The sequence below is a fragment of the Protobothrops mucrosquamatus genome, unplaced genomic scaffold (genome assembly GCF_001527695.2).
Source record: "Protobothrops mucrosquamatus isolate PMUCROS unplaced genomic scaffold, P.Mucros_1.0 scaffold3543, whole genome shotgun sequence".
In the NCBI taxonomy this organism is placed as follows: domain Eukaryota; kingdom Metazoa; phylum Chordata; class Lepidosauria; order Squamata; family Viperidae; genus Protobothrops; species Protobothrops mucrosquamatus.
In genome coordinates, this window is record NW_015389511.1 from 16853 (window position 1) to 38596 (window position 21744).

The 21744-nt window shown below is 40.0% G+C and overlaps 1 protein-coding gene across 1 annotated transcript in view; it reads right to left on the bottom strand.

The window, feature by feature from the left end:
• The window catches only part of LOC107297817 (pre-mRNA-processing factor 17), a gene marked incomplete at its 3' end in the record, with an annotated part of 27603 nt that extends 15785 nt beyond the window's left edge, over window positions 1–11818 (bottom strand). The window contains exon 1 of the mRNA XM_015827179.1: window positions 11603–11818. Within this exon, the coding sequence (XP_015682665.1) occupies window positions 11603–11803 (201 nt within the window). The remainder of the gene's footprint in view (window positions 1–11602) is intronic.
• Between the last annotated feature and the right edge of the window lie 9926 nt (window positions 11819–21744).

Consider the following 21744-nt stretch of genomic DNA (forward strand, 5'->3'; position numbering starts at 1 on the left):
GCTGCCGCCGCCGCCAGCCGGGGCATAATACGGTAAATAAATACGAGCATGGGGATCCGCGTGTGAACGAAGCCCCACTCCCCCTCCCCTTTTGCTTTCGCTCTCGAGCCGGCGCTTTTTTTTTCTTGAAATTTCCCTCTTAAAATGAAGGTGCGTGTTATACGCCTGTGCGTGTTATACGCCGATAAATACGGTAACTTCTGCATCTAGACTTACTGTTTGAAAATAATTGAACCGGTGATAAGTCTATCTTTTATATGTATCAGAATGGAATGGCTAATTATTCATTATGAGCCATGGTGGTGCAGTGGTTAGCCTGCAGTACTGCAGGCTACTTTTGCTGACTGCCAGCTGCCTGCAGTTTGGCAGTTCGATTCTCACTAGCTCAGGGTTGATTCAGCTTCCATCCTTCCAATGTCGGTAAAATGAGGACCCAGATTGTGAGGGGCAATATGCTGACTCTGTAAATCGCTTAGAGAGGGCTGTAAAGCACAGGGAAGTAGTATATAAGTCTAAGTGCTATTGCTATTAGTTCATAAGGTTTATCCAGCTCACCAGGTTATTCTATAATGAAGTCCGTCTGTTCATCAATGCAGCTACAGAGACAGATCACAATATTGTAAAACAATTCATCCCATTCAACGTAGTTGATTTTAGGAAGCAGGGTAAGGATAAAAATTATCTTTCACTGTATTTAATTAACAAAAGCAAGTTATAAGTCCTATCCTTTTCCCAGCAGTGGAATATCTACTTAGAGAATTATTTTTCATAGACATTCTATGTCTCCTCTACTTGGCTTCTTACTGGACAAGAAAATTGAGATAGATGGATGGATGGATGGATGGATGGATGGATGGATAGATGGATAGATAGATAGATAGATAGATAGATAGATAGATAGATAGATAGATAGATAGATGAAAAATTAAAGCAAGTAGCTTAAACTTGAGAAAAGATGGGAAAATGGATAGAAATATATTAAGAGGTGCAAATGCTAATAAAATGTAGTAGGGTAATATGAGGCTCTGTTGTGAAGAATCAATGTCAAAAGAAGTAAAATTGGAGGTACAGGTGATCCTCACTTAAAAAACCATAACTGGGATTAAAATTTCCATTGCTAAGTGAAGCAGTCATTAGGCGAAACATCACATGACTGCACTTTTTAGAGACAGATTTGGTAGTCCCCATTGCAGTTGTTAAGCAAGGACGTGCTGTTTTTTTTTGGGGGGGAAATCTCATGTCAACTCTCCTATGTCCCCCCATCTCTGTCCTTTGGGCTGCCCTGCACTTTGCTGTGGCCACCCCCTGCTGACCTTTATTGTCTTTTTCCTCCTGCTGTGATGAGGCCCCACCCGGTCAAAGCCTGGACCTTTGCCAGGTACTCATGATGCTATGTGAGACCCTTGCAAAGCTTTCATGCAGTTGCCTTAGCTGGTTGTGTGTTGTCAGCAATGAGAGGAAGAAGACAGCAAAGGCCAGCTGGGGACAGAGAGAGTGCAGGGTGGCCAAAAGGGCAGAGATGGGGGGAGAGAGGTGGGGTGTAGGGATGTGAAGCACATGCTGCAGTCATAAATGTGGGTGGGCTGCCAAGCACTGGTATTTTGATCATATGACTGCAGAGGTGCTGCAATGGCCATAACTGTACTAGTTGTAACTATCATTAGTTCAGAGTCATCAAAACTTCAAATGGTCGCTGAACAAATGGTCATTAAGCAACATGTTTCTACAAACATGCTTTTTCTCAGTCTGCTTTATAGAAATGAGAGTTGGATATTTAAAATAGTAAAGTACATGCAGTGGTAATTGGTTATTTTAGAAATATGCATGCTAAAATCATAAATCCAAAAGTCAAGAGTAAATGAATTCTGAATGAATGTGGATTGAATATTTATCAAATATTTACAGAATAACAGAGTTGGAAGGGACCTTGGAGGTTTTCTAATCCAACCCCCCTGCTCAAGCAGGAGACCCTATAACAGTGGTTCTCAACCTTCCTAATGCCGCGGCCTTTAATACAGTTCCTCATGTTGTGGTGACCCCCAACCATAAAATTATTTTCATTGCTACTTCATAACTGTAATTTTGCTACTGTTATGAATCATAATGTAAATATCTGATATGCAGGATGTATTTTCACTGTTACAAATTGAACATAATTAAAGCATTATATGTAATTATATATTGTGAAATATTTATTTCTAATTACAAATAAATGAAATTTTGTCTCTCTGTCTCCCTCTTTCTCTCTCTCCCTCTCCCTATTTTTCTCTCCCTTTCTTTCTCTCTCCCTCCCTCCCTTTTTCTTTCTCTCTCTCCTCTTTCTCTCTCCCTCTCTCCCCATTTCTCTTTCTTTCTCTCTCCCTCTTTTTCTCTCCCTTTCTCCCTCCCTCTCCCTCTTTCTCCCTATTTCTCTCTCCCTCCCTCTCCCTTTCTCTCCCTCTCTTTCTCTCCGTCTCCCTTTCTCCCTCTCCTTTCTCTCCCTCTACCCCCATTTCTCTCTCCCTCTTTCTCTCTCCATTTCTCTCTCCCTTTCTCTCTCCCTCTCCCTTTCTTTCTCTGTCCCTTTCTCCCTTTTTCTCTCCCTCCCTCTCCCTCCCTCTATTTCTCTCCCTCTTTCTCACTCCCTTTCTCTCTCTCTCTCTCTTTCTCTCCCTATGTCTCCTTTCTTTCTCTCTCCCTTTCCCCCTATTTAGTTGAAAGCGAGACAGGTTCCTAAGACCATCGGAAATATGTGTTTTCTGATGGTCTTAGGTGACCCCTGTGAAAGGGTCGTTCGACTCCCAAAGGGGTCCTGACCCACAGGTTGAGAACCGCTGCCCTATAACATTCCAGATAAGTGACTGTCCAGAGTCCAGTGATGGAGCACAACTTCCGAAGGCAAGCTGTTCATCTGATTAATTGTTCTCACTATTAGGAAATTTCTTCTTAGTTCTAGTGCTTCTCTCCTTGATTAGTTTTCATCGTTTGTCTTGCCGTCTGGAGCTTTGGAAAATAGGTTGACCCTCTCTTCTTTGTGGCAGCCTCTTAAATATGGGAACACTACCATCATGCCACCCTTAGTCTTTTTCACTAGACTAGACAAACCCAATTCCTGAAACTGTTCTTCCTATGTTTTAGCCTCCAGCCCCCTAATCATCTTTATTGCTCTTCCACACTCTTTCCAGAGTCTCTACATCTTTTTTATAATATGGTGACAAAAACTGGATGCAATATTCTAAGTATGGTCTTACTAAGGGTTTATAAAGCAGTACTAATACTTCATGTGGTTTTGTTTTTATCCCTGTTAGTGCAACCTAGGATTGTGTTGGCTTTTTTGGCTGCGGCCACACACTGCTGGCTCATATTTAAGTGATTGTCCACTAGGACTCCAAGATTCCTCTCACAGTTACTGCTATTGAGCTGGGTTTCACCTAATCTGTACCTGTGCATGAATAACTGGTACAAAGGGTGGATGTTTTATTTACTCCCTTCTAATGACTCTGTGTGATTAACAAGCAAAAACATTTAGATTTAATGAAGTGGACAGATACTATTGGGTATAGGCAATCCCTCAAGTAACCAGGCCTTATTCCATGAAGGCCTTTATAGGTAACAACCAGCAGCTTGAATCACACAGAGAAGCAAACTGGCAACCATTCCAACTCATAAAGCAAAAGCATTACATGAGCATAGTGAGGTATGCTAATCACTGTCTGATTAGTATTTTATACTAGTTGAAGCTTTGGAGAGCTCTTTAAGGGGCAGCCCTATGTGCAGTGTGTTGTAGTAGTCCAGCCATATGGTAGCCAGAGTGTAAATGACTATTTAAAGGGCCTCCCAAACAGGAAAAAGAGCAACTGACAAAGCCGATAAAGCTGTGAAAATGTCTTCCTGGCCACAGATGCCAATGGTTCAAGTAGGAAATGTAAGTCCAGGAAGACTCCCACATTATGCACAACTCTTGAATGGAGAAGTGCAACCATCTATCCAAGACCAGAGATGGAACACATCCCCAAATCTAGATGGCCCAAATACCCATAACAACTCAGTCTGAGTAGAACTAATGTTGACGTGGTTTAGTAATTTAGAGACTATTAAACAGGATCAAACTGCAAAATTAATATATGAAGAAAAAATGTAGGTTGCAAGAAAGAAGTTATGTCTAGATCAGTGATGGCGAACCTTTTAGAGACCGAGTGCCCAAACTGCAACCCAAAACCCATTTATTTATCGCCGGGTGCCAGGTGGGCGTGGTCCATTGGGTGGGCGTGGCTATGGTGGTCATGGCAGACTGGGTGGGTGTGGCCATGGTGGGTGTAGTCACCTCGATGTTGCTCGTGGGGAGGGATGCCTGTGGGGACCGGGCAGGGTTGGGAGAGATCCAGGGGGTCTCTGGCAGGTGGGGCGGTAGGCAGGAGGCTCGTCCTGTGGGGTGAGGCGAGGCGAGGCAAGACAGGGTGGAGGTGCCATTGTCGCAGGGCAAGGCGAGGCAGGGGCCAGGGCGGCGGCTGCCTGACACCATCGACCCCCGCACACAGAGGCCAGCAAGCGCATGGGGGCCGACAGGGTCTGTCAGCAGCCACAGCCTGCCGGCCCCTCGACCAGCGCACTCTAGGACTTCGCAGCACACTGCCAGCAGTTCAGAGAAGCCGCCTCTGAGCTGGATGGCCAGCCGACAGCTGAGGAGGCGATACAGTGGGTCGTGCCCGGGAAAAGGAGAGCATGCGAGCCAGGAGGGACAGATGGGGCAGGGGGGGAAACCAGCCGTGCTGGGATGCATCCAGCCACATGGGACCTCGGCAAGTTAGCAGGCAGCTGGTTGAAGAGGGACGGTTGCCATCTCTGGGACATGGCACGTGTGCCCACAGAGAGGGCTCTGAGTGCCACCTCTGGCACGCGTGCCATAGGTTCACCACCACTGGTCTAGATGGACTTTGATGAGATTCTCCGATACATGAGGCAACAAATTCAAAAAATAAAATACATAAGTAGCTTATGTATAGTCACAAATATAGAATGTTATGAAAAAGATTTGGTCTAAAATAGATTTAAGCTTCTCTTCTCTTTTTGCCTTAGATTGGATTTCTTTGAACTATTACTATTTCCTCCTTTTCTGTACTTTACATAACATTGTTTTTCCCAAAAGGCAATACCGAAATGAGTATGTATTTCTACATATATATGTAAAAAGAAAACACACAAAGAAAAAAAGCCATAGAAAATTATTTTATAAACAAAACTTAAGTACATTATTCAAAAAAAAAATCTTGTCATGCCTTAAGCGTATGAGCAAGAAACTATCTTTTTGTCAAAAAAACAAAAACAAAAAAAACCAAACAAACAAACCTAAACACTAATTATGTTAACAGAAATCTATCACCAATCCACTGTTCAATTCGGATATAGATTTCCTGTCCCCATTCCTTTATTATAAAATACTAGGTAATTTGAAATCATTTTTTATTTTGCAAAAGTTTTAAACAAATTCTTCAAAGCTAATCTATCTGAAGGCCTACTTGACCCTTTTTCCTCACCCCCTAAACGGAGTATTTACTTTCAAGATAACAATACAATAAAAAGAATTTATTTACATACAGTTTCTTGTACTTGAATAATTCTGTAACTTGACTTGAATTATTAAAATTATAGACCAGGGGTAGGCAACCTCGGCTTTTTTATGACACATGGACTTCAACTCCCAGAATTCCTGAGTCAGCATATAGACAAAACAATCTCTTTATATCAATGTTTACGGAAAATAATTTCCCTTTAAAGGGATCACAGAAAATAAATTCCACAACCACCTGAGGCAGCTTATTTAGCTACTGCATTATTTTTGTGGGTGTTAAAATTTTCTTGAGGATCAACATTACACAACCTTGTGGTTTTAAACCACTGGTTGCCAAAGTGCATTGTAAATGTTTCCATTAATGAATGGAGATACTTTAGTTTCTTTCCTTGAGTGATAACTTCTAACACCCGCTGAACCAAAATTCCATTAAGGCCAAAGGGCTGCCATTGAAAAAAAAAGCTACCTTCTGCAATTAGATTGAAAACCTGCCCTCGACAACTATCATCTTCTTTATTTAATGTCTTTGCAAATTGTCAGCATGAAGCATCTATTGGAGCAAGTGCTTATTGCTGGTGGGATGGCCAATAACAATAGACTATCTATCCCCCCCCCCACTCTGCACATTTCCAAATCGCTGTAGTATTGCAGAAAGCTAAAGTTAAGAAAGCAAAGTGAAGTCCCATTGTATTAGGGCAATCCACCTGCATAACACTGGTTGGTACTCCCTGGTTTGGGGAACATGAATTATAAACATAGCTAGGATATGATATTAAATTGGCACAAGAGCTTAACTCATGCGATTTTGACTTCTGAAAGTAGCCAACACCTTTATTTTATCCTGAACTACCTTGGAAAAGCCAGCAGCTTGTCATGTGCCTGTGCTACAAAAGCAGAAGCTAAAGATGCCCTTAGACACAGTCTTTAAGCTGCATTTCCATTTTTATCCCTACCAGCACCTTCTTCCTCATAATCCACAGAAATGAATGACTATTCCCACGTGCGAAGCAGTACCATGGAGCAACAGAGGTTCTGCATACTGCATGACAAAGAGGTTCTGAAATTGGAATCATTTTCAAAAGGGCTTAGAAAGAAACATATACAAAGTTTTGAAAGTGGCAAACTGATGTCCACATAAAAGCTCTTGAATAATTCTAGCATCCCCTAGAACACAGCTTGCAAATTACTATGATGTTCCTTAAGAATTTAATCAGGTAATTGATGTTACTGTCACCATGAACATAATAGGAAATTATAATAAGATGTAGTGTTTTAATTCTGGCTACAATGCCAAATGTACAAAGAGATAATTAATTCTGCTTCAAATAGTCATGATGTTCAGAAATGTCTGTTTTATTATCTTCATATAGAATGTTGGAGAAAACAGCTTTAATAATACATTGTATTATCCAGCTATAGTAAACAAACTTGCAACTGGTTCTGAAGTCATGCTAAATGACTCCATCCTTCATTTGTTTAATGAGGCATGCAAATTAAAGATTCTATTTTCCTACTCTTGGAATAAACCAGAGAAAGAAACCCAAGACAACCACGTTTTAACCAGGCTTGTTCTACTCAGAATAAACCAGAGTTCCAATTTGTCTAATATTCTATAATAACTATATTGCACTAGCTGCATCTGCTTATAAAACTCAGCACTGTCCATTAAGACAAGTACTCCAGATACTTAGGATGTAGGTATTTTTTGTGTAGATTCTGTTAATATAGAGAAAAACGTTACTTTTTAAGAATGAGGATTATATATTGCATTATTTCTTTAAAATTAAGTTTGAAACAAGAAGCATTCGAAATTAGGTCTGGTTGAAAAATATTATATAAAAGTCTTGACAAATATCTTTTTCAATAAAAACCTTGTCTAGTGTTAAAACAGCAAAAGTAGAAAAGCATCTGTATGTAAAAACAATTAATGTAGGGGATGATTCATGGTAATGAAAACTATATTCCTTAATTTACTCCTTGTGCATTTAAAAGAAAAAAGTTTGGAGTTCAAATGAGTGTCCTCTTTTGGTTCTTTAATAAATGGATTATAAAGGACAGAACTTATCAGCAATTCAGTAAGCTCCTTTGCATAAAACATCATCTAATCTGGGATTAGCAAATGAACATAATGAACATATAGCATGTTAAGAATTATATATAGAGAATATGTACATCATATATAAGCATTTACACACTTGTGAATAAAAGCTGGCACTTTTACATGATACATAGTAAAGCAAGATATTTTTTTGCAAATTGGAATGTACATTATTTTTGTGCAGTTGTTTACAGATTCAAATTTAAAAAACAGTGGATATGACAGTTGCAGAAGTTCAAATATCTTTTCAGTTAGCACTCTTATCTTTCCTTTGGCAGAAATAACTTACAGATATTTCCCGTAGTTAGCTAAGAATTTTTCTATTCTTGAATTTAGACTGTTCTTTTTGGTACAACTCTTCTGGCTCAGAAATATTTTTAGGACTCCATATATGTATGTATCTTTGAGATCTCTCCTCAGTTTTAAAATTAATATTAAAATCTGGAGATTATGAAGTCCATTCCAAAGTCATTTCTTTTTCTTTCCTGAAAGTATTTATTGGATGATTTTGAGCTATGTTTTGGATTGCTGTTTGACTGACATATTCAACTTATTTTCAGCTTCCATTTCTCTATTACACTAATATTGTAGAGCATTACTTTCTAGAATATGATGACATTTAGTTGAATCTGTTCAGTTAGTAAAAACTTTTCTTCACAGTCAGTAAGCAGGTGTACAACCTAGCTACATTAAAAGGGAAATCAGCAGAACATAATTTTAGATTACTAAAATGCACTTTATATGGAACTAACCTAAAAGACAACTGAAAAGTTGTAGCTAATAAAAATGTGAAATATGCAGTTGTTTTACAGGAACGACAATACTGGTTGCTGTACTGGCTTCCAATAACCTTCTATATTAAACACTATTTTACTTTAATATACTACCAAATTAGCTACAGCTGGCTGTCTTACATAGCATACTAAACTATATTTCATAGTTTAAAAACTCCACTGGATTCATGCATCACTACATCGACCTTTAGTTTACTTTATCATAAGATGACTCAGCCACACATCAAATTCAGAAAAGAGCAAGTTATAGTACTAATACAAGCCATGTGTTAATTTCTAATAGTATATCTGAACTACTAGAAACTTTTTTTAAAAAAAGAAATCTATTAGTGAAGCCATATTTGTTTTTTTTTTAAAATTTATTTATAGACTTTATACGTCATCCCCAGAATCAACTCTGGACAGCAAGAACCACTTATGGCTATTTATAACCTTTACAAATGGATTTTCAAGCAATATCGCTACATAAATAACAATGTCCTATACTACATTTTAGTAATTCACCTTTGCTGTTTAACATATAATACATCGTTATTAATGATGCAAATTAATGCCAACAGATGCCAACTAATATTAGTATCAGATGCTAACTGGTATATTTCAACTTCCCCAAGGACTAAATCTAAGTAAGATGAATCGCAGTCATCACTTCCAAATTTAAGAAAAAAGAAAATTCTGAGACTGGTCCATGCAATATTCTGATAAAGACCTGAAAATTGAGTTGCAAATAGGATATTCACTGACAGCTCAATCAACCCATACCTGCAGTGTAAAAACAGATCTACCCATCTTCCAAAGCAAAGCAGGTAAACAGAAAATGCATGGATAAATATGAGGACAGAAGATGGTTGTCTTAAATTCATGACCAGCAGACAGTCTGTGACAATCTGGGTTGTTTCAAAGATATTTCCTTACCAACCGAGAAACTATATGGCCAAGGTTAGGCAAAAAAGCGGTGGAAGTGGGAGTGACTTCTAACTTCTTTCCAGTTTCCTTGTAGGAAACTGTCATGGAGGGTTAGAAATGATGATCAGGTGACGAAAGCTGACTACAATAATAGGGGAGCACTGAAGCAGCCACAACTTTGCCAAATTCCAATCTCACAGGAGCCAGGGGACCTAGAATTTGGATGCATTCTTTAGATTAGCCCTATTTGAGGTTGTTGTTGTTGTTAATTGCGAAGTTGTGTCCGACCCATCGTGACCTCATGGACAATGTTCCTCCAGGTCTTCCTGTCCTCTACCATCTTCTGGAGTCCATTTAAGTTCACGCCTACTGCTTCAGTGACTCCATCCAGCCACCTCATTCTCTGTCGTCCCCTTCTTCTATTGCCCTCAATCTTTCCCAGCATTAGGCCCTTCTCTAGTGAGTCCTTCCTTCTCATTAGATGGCCAAAGTATTTGAGTTTCAACTTCAGGATCTGGCCTTCTAAAGAGCAGTCGGGGTTGATCTCTTCTAGGACTGACTGGTTTGAACGCCTTGCAGTCCAAGGGACTCTCAGGAGTCTTCTCCAGCACCATAGTTCAAAGGCTTCAATTCTTTGTCACTCAGCCTTTCTTATGGTCCAAATTTCATATCCATACATTGCAACTGGGAAAACCATGGCCTTGACTATATGCACTTTTGTTGGCAGAGTGATGTCTCTGCTTTTTAGTATGCTGTCTAGATTTGCCATAGCTTTCATCCCCAGGAGCAAGCGTCTTTTAATTTCTTGGCTGCGGTCCCCATCTAAGGTGATCTTGGAGCCCAGGAAAATAAAATCTGTCACTACCTCCATTTCTTCCCCATCTATTTGCCAGGAATTGAGAGGGCCGGATGACATGATTTTGGTTTTCTTAATGTTGAGTTTCAAGCCAACTTTTGCACTCTCCTTCTTCATCTGCATCAAGAAGCTCTTTAGTTCCTCTTCACTTTCTGACATTAAAGTGGTATCATCTGCATATCTTAGGTTGTTGATATTTCTCCCAGCAATCTTAATTCCAACTTTTGATTCATCTAGCCCTGCCTTTCTCATGATGTGCTCTGTATGTACGTTAAATAGGCAGGGCGACAGTATACAGCCTTGCCGGATTCCTTTCCCAATTTTGAACCAATCAGTGGTTCCGTGTCCAGTTCTCACTGTTGCTTCTTGACCCGCATATAGGTTTCTCAAGAGACAAATAAGATGGTCTGGTACTCCCATCTCTTTAAGAACTTGCCACAATTTGTTGTGATCCACACAGTCAAAGGCTTTAGCATAGTCAATGAAGCAGAAGTAGATTTTTTCTGGATGTACTATTTGAGGTACATTGGTTCAAAACCTTTTTCTCTCTTATGCACCATTTTGCCCAATTGAATGTTATAAAAAAAAAATCAAACAGGCAAATGTTTTACTGGTATAAAGATTATGTGGAGAGCTTCATGTGCCAGTAACACAACTTAGGCAAAAAGTTATTTTATCTGTTTAATACTTAGCACGCACACTCTTTTGTCAATGTCTTCATAACTGATCTGTACAAAGTAAGTTAGGCTGACTCTATAAAGGAGTTTTTCCAAAGGCCTTCGGTACTAGTTATCACCCAAATAATATCACGTGATAAGAGAGAAGTTGCCGCTTTGGAGAATACAGAAGAAGAAACAAAAACGTTTTGCGTAGCAGAGATCTTGTTCCATAACCCCAAAATAACGGTTTAATTTCATTTGCAATGCAATGCCTCAGATACAAAGACGTGAAAGGAATAGGATCGTGAAGATCAATGCTGGTCTGTAAAGTTAAATTTACTCTCCCCCTCCCTTCCCACCGATTGCTGAAGCTAAACCGACAATGTTTTTAAACATCCACATATCTTCCGAGCGTGCAAGGCCGATCACCACCCCTTTCCCACAATCCTTTATCACGACCAATAGACTCTCAAAAGATGGAATAAGCTTTCCCTACGGACTCTCCACTGTTGCGCCGCTATAAAATTTACACTCACGGCTTTCTGGAGGAAGCCATGCACGCGAGCGAGGAAAACACCCCCAGCGTCGTTTCCCCGGGGCACAAGCAAAGCAACGGGTAGGGGGGCTGGGAATGCCAAGTCTCCCATCAAAGACAGGAAAACGTTGTTTACTACTTGAGTCCGCCAGATTCGTAGCCGAACCGCTACGCTCTTTTACGCGGCGACGCCGGCCAGCTCTTACCTTCACCGACACCGCTGGGGCCGAGTCCACTACCGGCAGCAGAGCCTGTTGCGCAGAGGGCGGCGGCCCCGCCAAGTGAAGCACAGCGTCGGCCCCGGCGACCTGGGCGGAAAGGCCGGGCCTTCCTTCAGCATCGGACCCCGAGTCGGACTCGGAATCTGAGCCCCCGTATGACGCGAGGGCAGCGATGGCGGCCGACATCTTACCCGAACGGAAGTGGCCCTCGGCCAGGGGGGCGGGGCGTGAGAAAAAAAAAAACCCCTAGCGAGTCCTGGCAGCTGCGTAAAACAATTCTTTTTCTTTCTGGACTTTCCTCAATTTGTGCCTAACTGGGCTTATAAAAAGTGCAAAAATAAAAAAATGTACCTATTTTTAGGCTTCTGTCCAAATACAATTGTGATGGGAGTCACAATTGAGCTTCACGCTTTTTAAGTTTGAGCGGATAAGGACTTTCACCCAGTACACAAATCCCAGCATACGTTCGATTGTTGCGGATGGAGGAGCTTAGCGTAAACTGAGACTGTTGCTTTTGAGATAGCGGGAAACCGTAATTTTAATGCACATTAGTTTGCATTAATTTTCTCGGGATGAGAGACTGTAAGCACCACAGCTATATACATTGGATGAAGAAGAAAAAAGATTGGCATCTTTATAACTAGCCAAATCTCGCTCTTTTTATCCCAAAACAATAATGATTGTCTTTCCTTTTATTCCAACATAAAAAGGTATGAACGTTCGTCACTTGCAAACAAAGTCCATCTTTTTATTAAGTGGCCCCAGTTCTGAAATGCAGCAATGTAAATAGGTGTCAATGTCCTCTGGTGTCCAATGCGAAAATCTTTTACTAAAGAAATCAGACTCGCCTTCAATTCCCATGTTTCTAAATGCCACCAAATAATTTTTGCAGCGTTAATTGCAGGGCGCAGATACGTACTGAAAATGTTGGTTCCGTTTTGGCAACAGATCTAACATAACTGCATTAGGGCGCAGTTCGAGATTTAGCAAAAAGAATGGCACCCAATGACTAGGAATTCACTGGTTCATTCTTGTGGTTATTCAGAAAGCACGAATGAGTTCCAAAAACTTCACATTTTGGATAAAAATAAACGACATGTAAAAATTCAGAGCATAAATCTTAAGCATTGTTAAAGGAAGATAGGTTCAGTTGCTTCCAGAATTATAGTGGAATATATAAGTATTAATTTAAACACAGGATAAATCCGTGGGACATATAAGTATCTAATTACGTATAAATGCAGTTGGTTGTCAGTCCGATACCATTTATTTCAACAAATAGAGGCAAGTGTTGAGATTATTTGTAGCCTTGCTGAAATTCAATACTGTTAAATTATTAAAACCGGTGTTAGAACGGAGAGCAAACCACATTGTCCAACTAGATTAGAAAGTAAATTGAGGCTGGAGATTACTGCAGACTTCCTTCCGCAATTAGTGGAGTCCTGTGAAGTTTCACAGTACAATCTTACCCATAACGGAGATGCAAATGCTACCGAGTTCAGTGCGGTTTGACCCGTAATTGGACAGGGTGTTGTATTCCTAGCACAACTGTATAATGACAGAAGGACTGCAGTATTCAAACTACAGCATTTTAATTCTTTTTTCATTCATTCATTCATTCAACGGAAAAATGAAGCAGGACGGTAAGCCCTACAAACGTTTAGCCTGCGCCGATCTGGCTCTAAATATAGCTCTCCCGGACCGCCGTTTTCCCTCTTGCAAAGAGTCTTTTGCGTCCGACGTCTTTGGATCTAACGCCAACTCCTCCTCCTCTTCTTCTTCTAATTGGCTGCGAGAAGCCGGTTTAGGGAAAGCCGCAATAAAACCCTGCCGCCGCCGCCGCCACCTCCCTCGCTCTCACCCCTTAGGAGAATAAAGCTAGCCTGTACCACCCGACCGTGTATGCGGGGGTGCGTGTGTGTGTGTGTGTGCCTGGCATCCGAAAAGAGGCTGTAAGCGTCCGCCTCCTTTCATCCCGAGTCTGAAGAGCCGCGCGGTGAGGGGCTGCCGGTCAGGTGGCTGCGCAAACACCACCTTCGCCGGCCTCTCCCCTTTAGCGGTCGCGCCACCCCCGTTCCGGGAGAGAGTGCGGGAGCCGGCCAAGAAGCCCCGCCTTCGGCACACTCGCACCGACACACGCGCGCGCCGCTCTCTCGCGCCGTGTCTATTGTGAAGCTTTGTGCCGAGGAAAGATCCGCGCTTTCTCCTTCTCTTCTCCACACCCCCCCCCCACCACCTCCTCCTCCGGCTGCTCAGTCTCTGCGCCGCCCCCCCCCCGTCCCGGACTCTCGCGGACAATCGTCCGCCAGGGGTGGGGGCTCCCTCGCGGGGCGCGATCGAACTTCCAACCCCAACGGACCCGCCGGGCACGAGCTCCCCCCCCCGATCCAGAAAGGAGAAGGAGCTGACGGGGAAGGGGGAGGCTGTGGGAAGATGTAAAAAAAAAAAAAAAAGGGGGGGGGGGGAAGAGTGGCGGTGCTGGTGGTAAAACGCCGAGACGAAGGCGAGGAGCCGGGATTCCTTCAGCAGAAGACGCGGTGAGTTCCCTGCTTGCTGCGGTCCTGGATTCTCTGCAGTGCTCCCCCCTTCTCCCTCCCGCCGCCGCCGCCGCCGCCGCCCCCTTCCACTTGCCGCCGCTTCCCCGCTCGCCGAGGCGAGATATTCCCACTCAGTCATTCCACGCGGAGAGGGGGCACGCCTCCCACCTTGCCTGCTGGCCGGCCAACCAGCCAGCCAGCAACCACCTCCCCTGCTGGGTTAATGGGAACGGGAAGGCGAGTGGCGGCGGGGGGGGGACAGCATTAGTAGTTGCCCCCCCCACTCCTTCCCCTCACTCTGCGGCCTCAGATTGGGGCATGCGGGCGCTTCCGGTTGGCGATTTTTCTCCTCTTCCCCGCTGCCCCCCCCAAGATGAAAAAAAAGGCGAGGCTGCGGTCAAGGGTCTACTTCTCAGATGTTACCTGAAATACGTCGGGGGGGGGAGGGAAGGGGCTGCCCGCTGCTTCTCCGCTCGAGTCTCCCGCGAAGAAATGGCAATCTTTTTTTTTAAAGCTGGGTAAGCCTTGTTTCGTGGCTGGTCGACCCCATTAATCCGGGATTCATTTCTTATCACATGCTCAGATGGCTCAATGCGAACTTAACTCTCATCTCTTCCCCATCTGATGGATGGGTGGCTAGAAGCAGACAAGTAACCTTTTCTTTCCCGGTCCCCTTTTCGAGGCGGACTTCAGAATGGCGTGGAAAAACATCCATCCGATGAATTTATTGTAAATAATAGAACACGAGGTCGGAATATTTGTGTCAGGGTAATTGGAGCAGAATCGGTATCTTGTGTGTGTTTTCCACTAACGCATTAATGGAAATACAAAAGGACATTTTTTTGGGGGTGTGTGTGATGTGCTGGGTATGGGCCAGAATACCACTACATGCAATAAAGATATGGAGGACTTGTACATATATCCTTGATTTGTATGAAGCTATGTAAAGCAATGTGGAACAGGTTCAGAGTTATAGAGCTCTTGTCTCAAACATATAGAAGTAAGGAAAGGTACAACCGGGGCCGTTTGTCTTTAAACATCTATCATTGTGATTCTATAGGCTATGAAATTTTTGAATTCAACTAATTTCTCTTAAAAGCCTGAAATGTATCTTGAGAGGTGGTTGTCACTGGCAGTTTATCCAGCCCTGTTCCCCAAATATTCAAAATATATTGCTACAAAAGTATTTTAGTACATCTTTTTGCTTACCTTTATTATACAGAAATTGTAAGATCCAAACCTTTTCCCCTGGAATTCTTACTTGTGGCTGAAGTAATTGTGTCATGACAGACTTAACTGCTTTCAACTTACTACAGCTCTTCCAGATTATACTTTATGCTATTTGACATAATTTTATAGACACTGGGTATGAGTCCTTTTAAACAATTTTAAGATTGCTTTATACATTAAAATTCCTTTAAAAAAAAATAAAAACACCTGATAACAATGTAATAAAATACAATATAAATATTCATATATCACATAATATATATATTTGAAAAAAGTCTTATTACTGTGTTACCCGTTTATGCTTGTTTTTGTAGAATCTGAGGTAGTGTACATATATTGTTGTTTTGGCTAAATGATCTTTCAGTATTAGATCTTAAATTGTTTATTTGAATTACAATACTTATTGTAAAGCAGATTCTAACTTTTGAAATTTTACTTGAAAGACAATGTTGCATGCTATAGAGAAAAAGATAAAATATTTTTAAAACATGCCTGTGATTTTGGTTGGGTTCTTTTCCAATTCCATTTTAAAAGTAAATGGAAAAGTAAAAGCTTAAATCAAAATCAAAGGTAGTATATTCCACAATAAAAATAATATGATAATCTGATCTTGGACATTGTCAAATTGCTGAAATATTGTATCTTAATATGTAATAATTTATAAGGCAATATCGTAACAGAACCCTTTTGAACATAGTATAAATGGAGTACAGTACATAGCTTATAGCTTTGTTTTCACTTTTCATGAAGTTGTTTTGTCTTAATTGTTAGTGCTTTAATGAACTGGCAGCAGGATTGAGATATTTTGTGTTTATGGTTTGTGTGAATTCAGTATGCAGTGTTCTGCAGTAACATTGACTAGAAAGAGTTTCCTGAACAGGTTGTTACTTTTATTATCAGTATGTGTGTATCTTTTTGGTGATGGTGCAATATTTCCATAAAACTGAAGTAGATGGGATAACCATAGTGATATTCATGTCTAATAGGAATACAAAATTTCAATAAGCACGTTATACATTAACCAGATATAAAAGCTACTCTTGTTGCCATTCATACCCAAATATAACTTTTTCAGAAAAAAATATTTGGAATTTTAAAAATGCTAATAAATTGAAATATTTTAGTCTTAAATACTTCAAAGGTTCCAATAAGTCCAATGTTCTAAAAAAATAAAGAATATAGTATATAAATTGGATTGATCAGCATATTCCTTGTTTCTTATTGTAAGTGACGTGTTTAGTAGATTTTATGTGACTCATTTAATCAATAAAGTATAAATATACAAGTGATTTACTTTTCTTCTATTCAGCCGTGATCAATTCTTGGAAACTGCCTGGACAAGTTCCTGCAGTTTTCTTGGCAGGGTTTTTCAGATGTGGTATGCCCTTGCCTGCTTAGTTATTATCAAAATAGGTGATATTCATGCTCCCTTTCTTATCATACATTAGGGGCAGAACTTTTATAATTACATGATGCACCTTTTCTTTGTAGAATGGACATTGCCTTATGATTTGTTCTCAGCAGGTGGTGGCACCTAGTAGAACTTGGTTGATCTTGGACGCTAGCAGAAATGGTTCTGGTTGATATTTGGATGTGGCATTATCTAGAAACTACTGGGTACATTGAAAATTTGAGGAAAAAATCTTGGAAGAATGTAATGGCAGATTAATTACAAAATGCTACAAGATCCCCCCCTGCACTTTCCAAGATTTGAGTTTAATTTGAGGACATCCTTTTCATATTGGTATGCACTTACCATTAACAGCATCATTCTAGAAGAATGGACAAGGTAATGAAAAATTAGTAGAATGCAATGGGGGAATGTATCCATAGATATTTCACTAGTTTTGTTTTTGTTTGCAGCAAACATGAATTAGGAATAATGAGTAATGTTTGCCTTTCTCCTGAATCATCTTTTATTAACATTGTATAACATGTATCTTGCTGACTTTTTATTTGTTAATGTAACTTAGAGTTCTTATAAAAGATAACTTAAACCATTGCTAGTATACATATTTTTTCTAGGTGTACTGAACTTAAAGCACATGATTCCACTGACTTCAGATAAGCCCTTCTTTGGTTCCCTTAGTTATCATTACATAAGGAAAGAGAAACTATGCTGCTTTGTTCTAAAGTATTATTTTACTATATATATTATATTACTTATGCTAATTGTTGACAGAATACCTTCTGATTATATCTTCTGTTCCATTATTTTATGCTGCTGTGAATGAACTGTATTCAGTTTTTTAATTTTATTTTATCAACAGTTGCTAAGGAGTTTTATATTAAACCATTCAGAATCTAATGGACAGTGCAAAGTATTTTAAAATACATATTATTTATTTAAAAGTTCTGCTTGGTTATTGGACCTCATTTATTTATTCTAGATGAGTCATATTGATTTACAGTAAATGACTCAATAGCTGTAGGTTTGGCTATACAATGGCAACACGAAAGCCAGTTTGGTGTAGTACAGCGGTTCTCAACCTATGGGTCGCGACCCCATTTGGGGTCGATCGACCATTTCACGGGGGTCGCCAAGCAAGGCTGTCCGCCATTTTTTTCCCCTTTTCCGGCGGGTGCCTTACCTCCCTTGAGCTGGGCCAGCTGGTGGTCGGCCTGCTCCGTCTCTGCCGCTTGCCAGCTACGCCTCGGCCGGCGCAGGGGGTGGAACCACGCATGCGTGGCGCTCCCGGGCAGGGAAAGTCCTCGACTTACGACCGGTTGGGTAGTCCTCGACTTACGACCAGTTTAGTCCTCAACTTACGACCAGTTTAGTCCTCGACTTACGACCGGTTGGGGGTCGCGGCATTAAAAAGGTTGAGAACCACTGGTGTAGTAGCAAAGGTGCTGGCTAGAAACCAGGAAATTGCAAGTTCTAAGCTTGATGTGATCAGTGAGAAATACATCCAGTAGTGAGAAAATTGTTAAAGACACAATTGAATGGTGGAAACACTGTCAAAGCCATCAATATCTGAGCCATACCTTTGATATAATACACTGCTGAAATTATTAACTGGATATTAGTTAAATTGAACAGTTTAGACTGAAAAACAAAAGTAAAGTTTGGGTTATAAAACATCAGCTATAATCGTGAAAAGAAGAAAGTCTGAATAATACCAGGGGATAGTAGAATAGGAGGGGGATAGTAGGGGATACCAGGGGATAGTAGAATAGGAGACAAAGACAGTAGGAGATCACAAAGTATCAAGATCTGAAAATAGAAGTTGAAAGATTATGGCATAAACTGACTGGTGCTCTCAGTGGTTATTGGCTCACTGGGTGCCATACCAAAAAATCATGGAGGGCACTTAGAAAATTCGTGCATTGACAACATTTCCATCCGTCAGTTGCAAAAGGCCATTTGCACATATACTACACCAATACATTACCACATCCTAGGTTGTTGGGAAGAACTCAATGTGTATGAAGGCCAAAAGCTAAAGAACTGGCAGTTGTGACCTCACATTGTTGTGAACAGATAATAATAATAATAATAATAATAATAATAATAATAATAATAATAATAATAATAATAATAATAATAATAATAATAATGGTCCTTGGAAAGTATTCAATACGTGGATAAAAATGCTAAATCCATCTGACTGACTGCCACCAACCATAAAAATACATTGTATTTTCTCAAATAAAGTTACTGACCCATCAGATCTTTTTTTTATTTAAATCAAAATTTGACAGGTGGACATGGAAATAAATATTAATTGAGTTCAATCTTATATTTTTTTCTTAAAAAAATAAAAACTCTGGGGACTAGCACTGTTGGAATCCAAAGGCGCATTAGTTGGGGGCTTGCATAAAAAAAATAAATTTTTGCTTCTCCACCTCTAGATTGCTATAGAGTCTTTCAGTGTTTGAGGAGATTTCGGGGATTTCAGGGAGATAGAAAATTACAATTCTTGGATTCATTTGCAGAAACAATTCTGTCAGCAGAAGAATTTGACCACCCAGAGTGTTTTTGTTTAATATACAAGACTTTATTAATAGCCAAGCCATAAATAAAATATATTTAGAAATAGTATCCTTATGCATTTTCATTTAAGTGCCTTGGTGAGTCAGATCAAAATCTACTTGTTTTGTAAAAAAAATCTGCAGCTGCAGTGGAAATTGATTAGTTGGCCTTTGCTTTCCATTTAAGTAGCTTTCCATATTACTGTAAAACTATGAAACTGTTTGCCTCTTTATCTAAGGGTATGGGGACTGGTCACTTTGTCATTTTGGTAAATATGGTAAAAACAATAGTTATAAGTACAGATGGCATAAATTTGGAATGAATGAGAAAATACTAGAGCAGGGGTCTTCAAACTTGGCCCTTTTATGACTTGTGGACTTTTGGGACCGTGGACTTCAGCTCCCAGAATTCCTCAGCCAGCATGCCTGGCTGAGGAATTCTGGGAGTTAAAATCCACAAGTCATAAAAGGGCCAAGTTTGAAGACCCCTGTATTAGAGCATACACTCTCATGCCTCCTTTTTGTCTCTCAGGTCCTAGAGTTCTATGAAGGAGATTGTGATAAATTTGCAAGATCTTTAAAGGTCACTGTTGCATACTCAGAACTTAAAACTACTTCTGGCTAACTTCATTGAGATTTCAAGGTTGGATCAATTCATATTTTTTCCTGTTATTGCTGCTTAGTTATGTAAAGATTTTTGGAAAGATTCGGCCGATTATGCATGTCTGTTACTATTGCTCTTCATGTCTTTTAATAATTAGTTGTATGAGAGAAAGGTTTAAGTTCAGGAGCAGGTAAGGCTTTCTTGAGGGAGAATAAAATGTTAATAGGTTTAAGAGTGATTGTGGCGTATCTTCTTTATAAATTTAAAAACTGTTGAGGTTTTTTGCTGAAATCTTTTAAAAAGTAGTGGCTGGACAGCTCCAGAAATTCTGTCAAAAAGATTTTAAATGTATTTCAGTCTGACCATGCTGCCTTGTTATTGTAATAGTACTGGGGATGNTTATTTTTCCAAACTCTCCCCCATACATATACTGTGATATTTATCAGATATTAACATACATTCTTTTTACATTCTTATATATAAGATACTTTTAATGAAATAAATACATGCACATGACTTTTGGTGTTGCTCGCCCATTTCCCCTTTTACTGCATCCCCACTCCTTCTTCTCTACCTTCTTTCTCCCCTTCTCTTTCTTTCCTACTTCCCTCTTCTGATGATTCTGTATGATCTCTTAAGAACTTTTGACATTATTAGTCATGTCATTGTGGTTGATTCAACACTGTCATTTTCTGTGACCTCTTAAGAACGTTGGACATTACTAGCCATGGCATTGTATTTGATTAAACACTATCTAGGGAAGAAAAGTTTGACCTATTTAGATTTCTTTTTATACTAAATTATAACAAAAAGGCATCTGTGATGGTGCTCAATAGAAGTTCTATTCTTCAATTATATTAAAAGATGTTACAATTATGTTGTGGTCGACTAGATAGCAAATCCCTAAAATATGACTTAAGGCTGCATTAGATTTCTGTGTCACTGCATGTCAGGGAATGTATGTATCTGTCTGTCATTTGGAGATGGTTGCATACCTGTTGCATTTATGTTTCTGTGAATGTTAATGTTCTGGCTAGGGAGCACTCAAACAACAAAGCATCAACAGGAAGTCATATCAACCAATCAACATGCAATGTGCATCTCCGCACAACATGTTGTTGAAATTTGAGAGGTATGCATGTCGGCTTGTCAGCATCCTACAGTTAATCCATCAACCCCTTTGCATCGTAGGTATGTGTTGGCGGCTACACACAGTTGTGAACAAGTCTAAATCAAGCTTTAGGCTGGATTCACATGAAGCAGGAAATGCACAATTTATATTGGCTTCAGATCAGGTTTACTTGGCATATTGTGGACCCTGCTCTAAAAACAGGCGGTAAGATCCATTTTAGGTTGGTTCTGAGATTCTGCAATAATTAACTTACATATTTTATCCCTTCATTCTCCCCAAACTTGAAAAGAAGATCAAAAGAAACTGAAATGTTGATCCCTCCTATTCTTGGAGCTATAAACTGGATGCTAAAGGCTACATATGACCTCTGGGGTGTACTTTTTGTATGTTTCAAGATACATTTTGTTTAAGTATGGTTTGTTCAATAACTTACAACTGAGCTTACATAGCACATTAAGTGATAATCCATTCTTTACAACCTAAAAAAATAGATTCACATGTCACTTTATGCTGTAAAGTGATTTCTTTAGTGTGTTGAATAAATCCAATAAATTTCTAACATTAATGAGTATTTGGGTCTTATTTTTCTTATCTCAGGATTGTCTTTTACTATAACATTCTGGATATGGAAGCAGCTATAAATTAGAAA